General features: G+C 35.2%; 1 protein-coding gene across 3 annotated transcripts in view; it reads left to right on the forward strand.

Annotated features, from left to right (window-relative positions):
* Nucleotides 1-14,145, forward strand: part of LOC150086501 (protein Gawky-like) — a 382,156-nt gene that overhangs the window by 300,724 nt on the left and 67,287 nt on the right. For all 3 annotated transcript variants that reach the window (XM_090372606.1, XM_090372605.1, XM_090372604.1), the window contains exon 13: nt 10,243-11,123. In XM_090372606.1, coding sequence (XP_090228732.1) covers nt 10,243-11,123 — 881 coding nt within the window. The remainder of the gene's footprint in view (nt 1-10,242; nt 11,124-14,145) is intronic.

A 14,145-nucleotide genomic window follows, 5' to 3' on the forward strand; every position in this document is an offset into this window, starting at 1 on the left:
TATGGATGACGTTTTTGTTTTTCTAAAATCAATTGATAAATATCACCTTGTTTGAATTTTTATCAGAATTAGCACCAACAACGAAGATATACTAGTCAGAAATCAGTGCATTATAGCCACAGTTGCTAATGCACCAACAAACCTAACAACAACATTAACGATGTCCATTTCCACTTGCAATCCACCAAACCCATGTACAATTTCTGACAGAATCTCAGTTATCGGTTGATTCAACTACTGCTCATCTCAGATGCCCAAATATTCATATTCATACAGCATAAGGCGTAAGGAATCATACAGCGAATCATATTCGTTGTATGATTCCTTTCGCCTCAAAGGTGGTACTTGTGCATATGTCCGTTCTGATATTCTCTGTCAGAGACTTAGCAATTTGGAATCTACTTTCTTTGATCTTCTCTGGCTTAAAATCTCTCTACCTCATTGTGTAAAATTCATCTGTTGTCTCTACCATTCTCCCAACACCACTAATCACTTGGAGCTTTTTGACTTTCTCTCTTTGCAACTTGACTTTCTCCAGTCCAACTTTCCTAACAGTGAGGTAATTTTCCTAACTGAGGTAATTTTGGTGATTTTAATGTTCACAACTCGAGCTGGCTTCCGTTTTCTAGTCACACCGACCCAGCTGGTCGAGATGCTGAGGCTTTTGCAATTACTAATGACCTTGTACAGATTGTTCATTTACCTACAAGAATACCAGACAATCCTAATCATATAGCCAATACGCTTGATCTTTTTTTTTTTTTTTACAAACAACCCTTCTAAGTACATGGTTGAAGTGAGAGGTCCTTTAGGCACTTCAGATCACAACTTGGTGATTGTCTCTTCTCCAATGGAGCCTTTATCTCACGGCTATTCCCAACCTCGTGTTGTTTGGCATTACAAGAATGCAAAATGGGATGACCTTCGAGATTTCTTTTCCTTGGTCGGATTACTGTTTCAAAACTTCTGATGTCAACCTTTGCTCAGATCATGTAAGTGAAATTATTCTTGCAGGAATGGAATCCTCTATCCCACACTCCACTTTAAAATCTCGTCCTTTATCTAAACCTTGGTTTTCCAATAAATTGCTAAGGCTGTTCAAGAGAAGAATGTTGCATATCGTAATTGGCTTGTTTCTAATTCTTCAGTTTCATTTTCTGCCTACACCAAAGCTGGCAACAATTGTAAAACAGTTTTTAATCAGTCCAAACTAGAGTTTGAACAGGCTAAGAGTAGAAAACTTGCTTCTTGCCCTAATGGTAACCGAGCATTCTGGTCTCTTGCCAAAGCTATTGGCTGCAACTTTTGCCCATCTCTGCTCTCACCTCTGTCCAAACCAGATGATTCTGTTGTCACTTCAGCCAAGGATAAAGCTGACCTGCTAGCATCCCATTTTTCTTCCAACTCATATATTAATGATTTTGGAAAAACACCTCCCACCATTCCCAATATGATCCATTCAATGCCTCCTGTGGTCTTCCGTCAAAAGGATGTCAGAAGGATTTTGACGAATCTTGATGCTAAGAAAGCTCCAGGTCCCAATGGTATTTCTCCACTTGTTCTCAAAACCTGTGCTCCTGAACTTACTCCCATTCTTTGCCGCCTTTTTTTCCCTTTCTTATTCCAAAGATGTTTTTCCTTCTGCTTGGAAATTTGCTCATATCCAGCCAGTTCCTAAAAAGGGTGACAAATCCCTCCCATCCAATTATCGTCGCGTTGCAATTACTTCTCTTTCTAAAGTAATGAAGAAATCAATTAACTGCCAAACCGTAAACTACCTAGAAACCTTCCGTCTGATCAATGATGGCCAGTATGGATTCGGTCAGTGTCGATCCACTGGTGATGTTCTGGCTAAACAAGCTTCCATCTTATGGTATGCCAACTGTTTTTAGTAATTGGTTATCCAGTTTTCTCTCTGATTGCTCACTGCGGATGATGGTAGACGGCTCTCTGTCTTCTAACTTCTCCACTAATGGCAGTGTCCCCCAAGGTTCAGTTCTCTCCCCCACTGTTTTCCTCTTGTATATTAATGACCACCTTCCATTGACTGGAAATCCTATCCATAGTTTTGCCAATGATAGCACATTGCATTCCACTTTCCATTTCGAGAAACCTTGCCCTGTTCAATCAGCTTCAACTTCTCGAAATCTGCTACCAATTCCTTAAATGCCAATCTTCAGGTAATTCTCCAGTGCGGCAGAGACAACTTAGTTGATGTTAACCCTTCTAAAACTCAGTCTTGTCTTATATCTTGCAAAAAGGATTCTTCTGCTGCTATGCTTATCTTTAGTGACACTCCGATTTCTAGACAAAATGATATATCTCTTTTGGAGATTACCCTGACTTCTAATCTCTCTTGGCACAAGCACATTACAAATATTGCTTCCTCTGCGTCTAAAAAACTTGGTTTTCTCTTTCGCTCTCGGCGTTACTTTTCTTCCAAACAGCTGCTCACTCTGTATAAATCGCAAATCCACCCTACCATGGAATATTGTGATGCCTCCATTGCCAGGTGGGAAGGAGCAGCAGTGCGTAGCACACGCTTCTTGATTAGACCGGGGTTCGAGCCCGTCACCACCAAATACGGAGGATGTGGAAAGGTCAGAGAATAACCACCGCATATCCCTGAGCAATATGGCCTTAGTTGCTAATGCTCCTAAAAACCAAATAACAAACAACAAACAAACATGGAATATTGTTCCCACATCTGGTGTAATGCCCCCAAAACCTCTCTCAGGCTTCTTGATTCCATTCAGAAGAGGGCAGTTAAGTTAATTAATGATTCATCTCTAACAGAGTCTCCACTCACTGTCTCATAGACGTAGTGTTTCTGCTGCATGTCTCTTCTACTGATACTTCCATGGGCACTGTTCTTCTGAATTGGCTTCTATAATTCCTGCTCTCTCTCTTTAAAAACAGTCCGAACACGTGCTGCGCCACCAGCCAACACCCATTTACTGTCCATGAATCTACTTTATTTATTTATTAAATTTTTTTTTTCCCCTATGTTATTAGTTATAAATCATTTGCATTAACATTTACTTAATCCACTGCACATTATATAGCCACTATTGTGTAAAATTATAATTTATTGTGTGTGTGTGTGCGCGCGCGCACGTGCGTGCGTGCATGTATCAATACTTCAAACTTCATTGTATTTCCTTGCACTTTTGTTATTTTCCAGTGCTACTACTACTACAGGCAAGAATATAGCAATGGCTGAAGTGATTGCACTTATCTTTAACATCTATCACTGTTAACAATTGAATAAACATCCTCCTCCAGCAGTTTGTATTAATGGGTTATGACATTAAGTGTAAAAGCATCTGCTTATGAAAAAATTCTTAGTGTCAAGTATGACCCTCCTGTGGCAACAGTATTCAGCTCAGGGACACTTCCTATAGTTTTGGTGTATGGAGTTTATCTGTGTTCAACTAGAATATCTTGTTCTGTCTCTGAGTTGTCTCAAACATCCAAATGATATTCTGTTGACCAAGTTTAGATCTGGACTAGAAATTGTAGATTTTCCACATTATTCAACCCAAGCCACTTTTGTACTGATCATGATTTGTGTCACACAGTGCATTAGTTGAGTCATATGATGCAAGAAAGCAAGCTTATACAGCATCAACCAAAAAAAAAAAAAAAAAAAAAAAACCTTGCCATTTTGCCCATCCAGTCACTCAAAATGTTTGTCTAGTTCAACCTTAAATTTATTTAAGCTATCAACTTTCACAACAACAACAGGTGGAAGTCTGTTCTAGAAATAAACTACCAGCTTAAAGGCAAACTTCCGCACATCTATTCTACAACTGTCTTTCCTCAATTTGAATCTATGTCCCCCCTCAGGTTCTTAATTTGAGCAAGAAGTATCCCGTCAGCATTGAGCCTACTCAAACCATTCAAAGCCTTATACACCTCAATCAGATCACCTCACAGGTGCCTAGTCTCCAGATGCTGCGACTTGCAGAACTTAAACCTTTCTTTGCAATCGCACCCCTTTGTTCCTCTCACCAATCTTGTTACCCTTCTGTGTACTCATTCTAGCAATGAGTACATAGAAGTACATACTCTACATCCTTTTTAAAATGAGGCTTCCAGACCTGTGATCAGTACTCAAGGCGTGGCCTGACCATTGCCTTATACAAAGGTATAATCACCTTGTCTCTGCTAGCAAAATTCCTATATATCATTGACAAAACTCCATGACCTCTAGATCCTGTTGTAGTAGCATACAGTTGTTACTGTCATTAACAACCCTGCCAATCTTTGTATCATCTGCAAACTTGGACATTAAGCCTGATATACTTTCATCGATATCATTGATAAATACACAGAACAACAATGGGCCCAGCACCAAACCCTGTGGGACTCCACTAATAACATTAGTCCACATAGAGCAGTGACCATTTATTACCACTCTGCCATCTCCCACTCAACCATCCTTTTATCCATTGCAGGAACTTGCCCTTAATGCCATACAGCTCCAATTTCTCCAGCGGTCTTCCATATGCAACAGTATCAAAAGCTTTCCTAAAACCCAAGTATATGATATCAAAATTATTTTTTGCATCCAGTTCCTTTGTGACCACATCATAGTATCCAATCAAATTGGTTAGACAAGGCATCCCCTTTACAAACCTATGCTGTGTCTGCACTATTACTGCAGTCTTGTGTAGGTGATCCTGTATCACTTCTTTAACCAGTGACTCCATTATTTTCCCTATAACAGAAGTTAAACTAGTAGGTTTATAATTATTTGTCTCTCTTTGCGCATCTCCAGTCCTTGAGGATGTCCTCTGACTCTAAGGATGCTGTCATAATTATGGCTAAGGGTTTCTTACTTCCCTTGCTGCCTCCTTCAATATAACTGGATAGATTCCATCTGCCTCAGGTGCTTTTTTATGGTTAACTTCGATGATTTCTCCTCCACTTTGTTCTCAGTTATTACAAAATCACTTAGCTCTCTGTTAGAGTTTGATAAACTTCTGGCATTTCTCTCCTTGAATAACTCTTCATGTGTGAATGTAGATGCAAAATTCTCATTGTTTCTCAGCTACTTGAACAGATTCATCCCCTTCGTTCTAGAGTTTACATAAGTAAAAAAGTCTTTGCTTATTTTCTTTGCATCCTTTGCCAAAGGTTTCTCGTAATCTGCTGTTGCTTGCCTAACCTCCTTTGTGACTTGATTACACACCAGCTTATATCTGCCGTAGGCTTCTGTGCCGCCTGATAATTTATATACATCTCGTGCATTTTTCTTCTCTGCCATGACCTCATTAATTCACCTGACATCCATCTAGGTCTGAACCTTGAACTGTATCATACTGCTACATATACAGTTCCTCTCCATGAGAATTTTCACAATGCATGGAAACATAATTATTTAGAATGTCACAGTAGACAGCTGTATTATTCATAGTTTCAACAATGCCTGCTGTCATGCTGCCACCACTGAACTTCAGTGTTGCCGTAGTGCTGTATAGTCTGGGTTAAACATTTTATTGGGCATACACCAAACCTGAATGCACCTCTGCAGCATGATCTGTCATTTGAATTCATCTGTTCTCCACACTAGGATATAGTGTGACCTATGAAGTATTTTTCTGCAGCTTATTGATCCTGCACTTATACCAGGTTCATCAACATGCTCTGGGGGTTATTCACGAATAACCCCCAAGCTTGGAATGAATGATTGCATTACCTTTTCTGTCTTCTATTGTTATACAGTGTTTCAGCACTTGATTTTAACTCTCCCACTCTGCTGTCTGTTAAATGGACATAAATGGGCACTATTGTTTGCGTCTGACAGTCATACCTCTTGAAAGGATCTAAGTCCTCTTTTAATCCCATTCAGTTTCATCTACCTTGCATTGAGTGCATGCCTTTTATAACCTACTTTTAACTGGAGCCTACTGTGAGATCTAGAACTAACCATCACTTCACAGGGATGAGATATTCCAATATGTGTTGGTGAATAGGTATGTCGAATTGAAATACATTTTGCAGGGAAACCTTCCTAGAGTGAACTTTGTATGTGCTAGGAGGAGTTAAAATTGAATAAATTATAATAATAAATAAATTTAGTATAGTTGGGGAAGGATGTTACGTGGTGATTTTCTATAGATTTTTTTTTTTTTTTTTTTTAGTAATGACCACTCTTGTACCACATGAATATGAGGTAGTTTATTCAGTTAAGAACTAAATTGCTATTCATTAAGGTGATGTTCAGGAACCTTGCCAATACCCATCATCAAACCATATATTGGTTGCCAGCTCCCTGCTTTCCGAGTGTTGCGATCCCTGCTGTGCATTTGGAGTGATCACTACTAAAAATATAATTCAATAAATATATTGCCATGTTAGCATTGATGTGTATATGCTATAAAATTTTATTCTCAAATATTTGAAAATTGGAGATCAAATATTGAATAAAAAATGATGGAATCTCCTGCCTAAATCAGGAGAGTCTGCAGAGCTAAAGGTATATGAATCAGTAAGCAGAAGTGTTATGAATTGAATAGTGTGAGATCAGTACTTAAAATTATCTCACAAAATGGATTGTAATGGTAATTGGCTCTTAGTGACAATTATGAAAATCATATATATATATATATATATATTTTTTTTTTTTTTTTTTTTTTTTTCAATATTATTTGATATATGCAGTAAAATCTCATTAACCCCTTCGCGGAATGTTTTTTCCGGAAAATGTGCCATACGGATTGACTTTTTTTTTATTTTACAGATTAAAAGTATGCATCATGCGAATACTCATTATATAGTTTTTTATTAATTTTTTCGTAGAAAATACATGGGAGTAATTAGCCCATTTGCGCTATCCCGAGTTATCTCATGTATGCCAAAAAAGTGTACAAATTATACAGATTTTTTTTAATAAATTGGTGCTTGAGCTATAAAAGAAAGGCAGAATAACTCTTCATTACTCATTATATAAATAAATTTAAAAAATCAAGTGGAATGCACAAGCAGTAACCTCCCGTCACAAGCAATAATTGCGAACTAACTACATTCTGACACACGGCCCCCACAAGTGGACAGGTGTGGTAAGCATCACTTATGGGCGGCAGTTCAAGAGAGTGCCAAAATATTTTTCGATATTGTTTTTGTGAATTATTTTCGTGGGTTCAGTATTCTACATTTAGGACAGCAAATTATATTTTTCTTACTGTCGGCACAGGAACGTGTACTACTGTTCTGACGTTGCTGTACAATATAAGCTAAACAAAAGCCAGTCGTCTGCTGCCAGGCATAAGAAAATCCTGAGAATTCTCGGGATTTATCTGGCTAATGCAAAATTAGCCAGATAAATGCCTGAGAAAATACATTTCAGTCCTAAATTTGGAGGTATTGTTTGCTTCGGGTATTATTGTATCCTGAGATATTTCGTGTAGTTCCAAATAACTTTTAAAACTAAAAATGAGATATCTCAGAATAATCCATGAAGGGGTTAATGTGAAGTTCAAGGAATATCAATTTTCATGTTTTGTAATAACAAAATCCACCAAAAATTTTTAATTTGACCATTTTGAATGGTAAATGTCTATTAATGTTAACCTAAGATTTGTCTAAAAATAATAACAGTATTTTGTTTAGATTTTATCTTATATTTTATGAGAAGCCCTGAGAAAAGAAACAATATTATTTAAATTAAAATATATAATTTGTATCGTATAAAGTAGTAAAAGCAGAAGATAGTTTAATATTAAAGGAAATATAAAAACCAATTAACTCTTCAGTAAATTCATTTCATTAATTAATTAATCCAATTTTATTTGTGTGTTCTAGGTCTTACATACATTCTTAAGTAAAGTACAGAAATTATTTTAGCTTTCATTATCAATGAGATAATGAAATTAATTTCATTGTCTTTATGAAATCGTCTAAATTTATGATGATAAAAAAATTAAAAACGAGGCATTGATAATGCCTCGTTTTCTTGTCGGTTGGCAACTGTTTTGGTGTTGTCATTGCTGTAGTAGTGACGTCATCAGCCACCATAAACTCCCTAAATTCTTCTCAACAAAATTCCTATGCTCTAGCAAAGTCCCGTCCCTTCCACATCCCATCTTATCATATTCATTTGCTGGACTAATTACTTTTCAGTGATATTCTCACCAAGACCATTCTTTGTGAAGCCATTGATTATTATACTTGATGCAGTATAATAATCCCAAGAAATAACAGCATTATGAAATGCACTGAAGACCTTCTGCTTTGGCTGCAAATTGTTCCCTCTTATGTTGAGAATCAAGTACCTTATCAGGCAGGCTTTATATACTTTATTGAGGTTATAAATAATGCCTTGATCCAATTGCAGTACAAAACTGGTGGTATCATGATGTGTGTTCTGATATCATTAGCTTAAGTGTCTTAGCAAAAAGTGCTGTAATGCCCAATACGTTCTACATTGATATCAATATTTTTAAAATGATAAGAGAAGTTTACCTCAGTATAGTACGTAGAACACTTCAGTATGATACTCTCCAGAAATTAAAATGAAAAAATCGAAAAACTTACATTAGAGTAACAAATAATTAAAAATTAATTTAACCCAATAAAACTCAATTTAACACAATTAAAAATAAGAATTAATTTAAAGAATTTTAACGAAAAAATTGCAAAACGATTTTCCTTCCTGAAGCTGACAACGCTTTTCGACCATATGTCGTGATCACAGGAATGAAAATTACCGAATAGGGTTGCGCATGAAACTTAAATAGGGATTATTAGTCTTCGTGCATGCGCGTAAAAGCCCACAAATTGGAGATCAGTTATGGCCGGCGAACATTAACAGAATTTTCATGTAATTTAAAATTAAATTTGAGTCTAGAATGAATATTATTAAACGAATGTAAAATGTCTTGGATAGTACTACTATCGTTAATAACTAGAACATCGTCTAAATACCTTCCATAGTATGTGATACGGGGTCGAAAAGGTGTCAAATGTATATGATCAATCGATGAGAGATAGATCTCTGATATTAAGCCACTCATCTCAATCCCATTGGCAAACCAAAAATTTGTTTGTACACTTGTCTCGAAAGGTGATATAGTTGGCCTCAACTAACAGCTTAATTAAGTGAAAAATTTCCTTAATAGGAAGTTTCGTATAATTAATCGGTATCAAGTTATTATTTAACATATCCCAAATAATATCTAATGCGTATTCAACGTTTACATTTGTATATAATGATGTAACATATAGTGAGAATAAATTGTCATTGTCACCAAGTCTACAGTCCTTAAGGTTATTAAATAATGTATCGTAGTTCTTAATCCCAAGTTTTTTTATTTATTTATTTTTTTTTTTTTTTTTCTTCTTTTTGTTTTAATTTCTGGAAAGTATCATTTGGAAATGTTCTACATACTACATTAAGCAAACTTCTCTTATTATTTTACAGCAATTTAAAATAATCAGTTTTTTTTTTTTTTTTAAGCCATTCTCTGTTCACTCTTCATAATCAAGACTGAAAATTTTGAACCGTAAACCAAACAGTTTCTATTTGCGTAATAAGTACATGGTAAAGTTTAATTATTTTAAAACACAAGTGGGTACAAAACGTTTTCCAATTCTAATTTATTTTAAAGTAGTTAACCAGCTTTATTCTTTACAGAATAGTAATGCTTTCTTCAGTTCCATCACTGTAAGACTCTTTGAATATAAAGTTTTGGGAGGGGAGAGGAATAAATTAACTTTAATTAGGATTGTACAAACTTTGTATTAACCAAAGCAAATAATTTATTTCTCATGGAACAAAAGCTCACTTTATAATATATATTAACTGAATTTTGCAATAAACAAATATGTAGTGAAGCCTATCCTTTAGCAGGGGAACAACATATACTTTGTATAAACCAAGTTTGTATTAATGAGATTATACTATAAAGTTAATTGTATCAATTGGTTTTGGGGTACATTAAGAAGAGATTTTCTTATATACTGTATAATTTAAAGAAAAAATAATTAAAATGTATGTAAGGATTGCATCTGTTATATTTTGAACATGTTATTAGGGATGTAGCCCAATTAACACAATTTAGAGATTGATTCATTTAATTGTTAGAGATTGCTTCTTTTAATCAAAAACAAATGTGCCATACCATATCTGTATAACTAAACTAAATAGTTTAACTTGTTTCTTTTTGCAGTAACATTAACTAGTCAACTCTTGTGTTATTGAATAAACAATTTTTTTTCCTTCCCTTCCTATAATAGCAACAACAGCTACAGTCACCTGCCCAACACATATCCCTCCAGCCTTCTCAGCCGTCCACTTCTGAAATGTTCAAGCCTAACCTTGATCCTGCTGCTGGTCTACATGCGGATCTGAGAGATTTGTCCCTTAAAGAGACTGCACCTCAGTCCCGTCTAAATCAGTGGAAATTGCCTTCATACGAAAAAGATGACAGTGTACCTAGAAATAGTTGTGTTGCAGGTAGTAGTAATATTAACCTCAGTGAATTTAGTCGTGCTCCTGGCTCTGTATCCAGATCATCATCGTCATCTAATTTGCCATTAACTCATTCCACCAATAGTTTGCAGTCATTAGGAGATAATACCTGGTCTAGTCTACCTCATTCACAAAATGACACTTGGCCAAATACAAGCACAGCAATTGGCAGCAATAATTGTAATAATAGCAATAGCATAAACACAACCTTGACTGGAATGACTGCTTCTACCACAAGTGCTGCCAACACAATCACCACAACCAGCACTTCCACATCAACTGGAGATTCAACAGGTAATAGGATTATTAATGCAGGTGATGGCAAAGATGGTCCCCCACCTACAACTACCTCTGTATCCACAAGTTCTTCCCAAGCAGCATATAGTTTAAATGATCTAGTACCAGAGTTTGAGCCTGGAAAACCGTGGAAAGGAACTTCACAATTAAAGAATGTAGAAGATGACCCTCATCTAACTCCAGGCAGCATGACAAAATCACCCTTGTCTTTAAATAATATAAAGGACTCAGAGTTATTTAGCTGGAGCTCAAAGAACACTACAACTGCACCCAGTGATAACCTTATGTCTTTGGCACCTCTTGGCTCGAGCACATGGGCATTTACACCACAAACTCCATCACAAACCAGGTAAATCATTCATACAGTTCTACTACTTTATTATTTAAAAAAAAAAAAAGTTTTTCACTGTGCTTTTGAGTATACTTTTTGCTATTTTTAATATAGCAAAAGGTATATGGGTTATAAAATTTGTAAAACTGAGGACGACCTCTCCCCTTCAGTGCATTCAGCAGCCCACAGGATTTCTACTGCCATAAGTAAATGCTATGGTCTTGGAACACAAAGAGCAAACTTCACTATCAGTGAGTTGCCTTGAGATGAATTATTTTTCAACAAGTGTCATCCTTTTGGTGATTTTATTTATTTAAAAATTACACTACCAATCAGGCACTGTCTGATGAGTGGTGAGCAAGTCCAGCTCTCTATAGTGGTATCTTGTTTTAAGCATAATAAATAGCCTGTTGGTGATTTTTGTTTCTAAAGTATGCCTCAAGGTGACTTGTAGTTACTGGAGTGCATTCTAGCTTGAGTATTAAGATCAATATTTACTTGTGAAATCCTTCTGGCCACTGAAAATGCTGGACAGCATTGGTCAATTTCACTAATTTGTTTTAAGTCATTGTCATTTCACCATTATCAGCTATTGAAGTATTCCTCTCTCGCAACACCTTTTTGATATGAATGTTAGTGTATGATCCCTTTGCATTCAATAGCATTTGTAGATGTCTAGAAATGTTCCCTTACTATAGCTAATGTTCAGTAATGTTAATTTCAAGAGATGCACCAGGACCATCCAACTTCAGTCCAGTAAATTTATATCAGATGACCTTATTGTGTGTGGCTCTTTCTGTCTTGTGAAAATGTTACTTGCTTATTCATTCCCAAGGTTTGAGGTTTTAGAGTAGTCTTGAAAAGATATGAAGGTTATTGCCAACATTCATTCTAATTGGCATGGGTGTTCTATACAGTAAACTTTTACTTGAAATTCACTCTTACTTCAGAAACATTACCAGTTTGCTAAAATTTTAGTGTTAGGATCATAATGACTAAATGATGGAAGGAAGTGGACTTTTTCTGGATCTGCTACAAAAAAAAAAATAATAATAATAATAAATAAATAAATCATTCACAACTTCCCTATCACCATAAAGTGGCTATCCAATTCTGTCTAAACCTTTACCAAACTCTCTTCACTTTTGATAAGAAATTTATTCCGTAGAGCTACAGAACATTGATCGGAGGTGAACTTCATGAGCTCTAGCACTCTCTTTCTTTAAGATTTTATGCTTATGATCCCTAAATCTTGTTTCTCCTACTTATGAAAATATACTTCCCTCATTCATTTCACTGGCTCCCTTCAAGACATTGTATCTCAACAGGTGTCCCTTAAGATGTCTGGTTATCAAGCTTTGCAGTTTACACCTAAGCTGTTGTTCATTTGGACATCGATTAGCACTCTATCCAATCTAATTGCCCTTCTTTGAACCTTTTCTAGAAATTCCTTGCATGACCTTCTCAATATTTTAAATAATCTCACTATCATGTTATAAGGGGACAATAATATCTTTTCCCGTATGCACAGGTCCTTCCTGGACCTGTGCATACGGGAAACTACATGCCTTCCTAGCTTCCAGTTTACACTGCACAGTAAATTTAATATCTGATTGTACAATAACCCCATAAGTCTCTCTTCCTTATAAGTAGACTTTTTTTATTATTAGGGCATATAAGTTGCATATAATTATGCATTTATATATGTAAATATATATTTTATATATGTGAATATATATATATATATATATATATATATATATATACTATCATTGAATTATATTAAATATTAACATAAGTTAAATTATAATAAAGTGAATAAATAAATAAATAATTAAGCATTCATTAGAGGCAGCTACATGCAATTCCTCCATATGAAGCTGAAATACATCCAATATTTTAAATAAAATAAAACATAAGAGCCAGTAGTATGGCAAAAACTGTAGAGTGAAAATTAACATAAAAATAAATAAACAAACGAACGAAAAGAAAGAATAGACATGAATAGTAGCCCGGAAACCCTTATATAATTTCGAGTTTTAAATCCAATTAACAAAAACTGTACAAATTTTAGGATAATGCCAATTACATATAAATTGTACAGAAGAAAGATGAATACAAGGGATGAACTGCTAGCTCGCATAATGGACGCTCTTGCCCATATAAAGGAATGTGAAGATACACTTAGACAAGCAACATGCCATGTTCTCATGAGAGTAGAAAAGTGCATTGAAGTTGATGGTGGCATTTTTGAAAATTTATTATAAACTGTTCCAAATTTGTCACTTGAAAAATAAATATTCAAATGCCTCCATCTTGGAAACCATTCAAGATAGGGCACATGTTTATATGAACTTTTTTGCTTAAAATGACCTATCCTTTCATCTCCTGGAATATTGATCTTTCTTCCTGGGACACCCTGTATACATATATATATATATATATATATATATATATATATATATATACAGTGGACCTTCTCTGTTATGAACTTCTATTTAACGAATTTCTCTATATTAAGAATTTTTTCGCAAAACATTGCACCTTGAAACGAAATTACATGTAAAATTAACCCAATATAGCGAAGTGTTAGCCTCTCCATAACGAATTTTTAAAAAAAAATTAGTAAAAGCATTTTTGAAGATTTTCAAGCATTTACTGCAAAACAGCCGCTCAAATTTACTGCCTCCTTCCTTCCGAAATTGCGCATTAGCATCTGGAATTAAATAATCATCCTTTTAGTGAACACATGTGGCCATTGATGCCCGTAGGAGGGTCTTTGTTTCATTTTTGTTACAGTTATTAAACCAAATGGGTTTTCTTAAAAGTGGTCGTAAACTTGGTAACGCCTATGAGTGACATTCGCTTCTCACCTCAACTGTACCACGTGACCTTCCTGTCAACCTGTCAATCATTATATGACATGTCCATTCTCATATAACTGGACTCCCAGTAGATAGTTTTCATGAATTTTTTAAAATTTTTTTTTTATTTTGTTCATCACCAATTATTTATTTTGATGTATTTTTATTGTGTTTTT

Source organism: Mastigoproctus giganteus, chromosome 4 (genome assembly GCF_048544385.1).
Source record: "Mastigoproctus giganteus isolate SK-2022 chromosome 4, ASM4854438v1, whole genome shotgun sequence".
NCBI lineage: Eukaryota > Metazoa > Arthropoda > Arachnida > Uropygi > Thelyphonidae > Mastigoproctus > Mastigoproctus giganteus.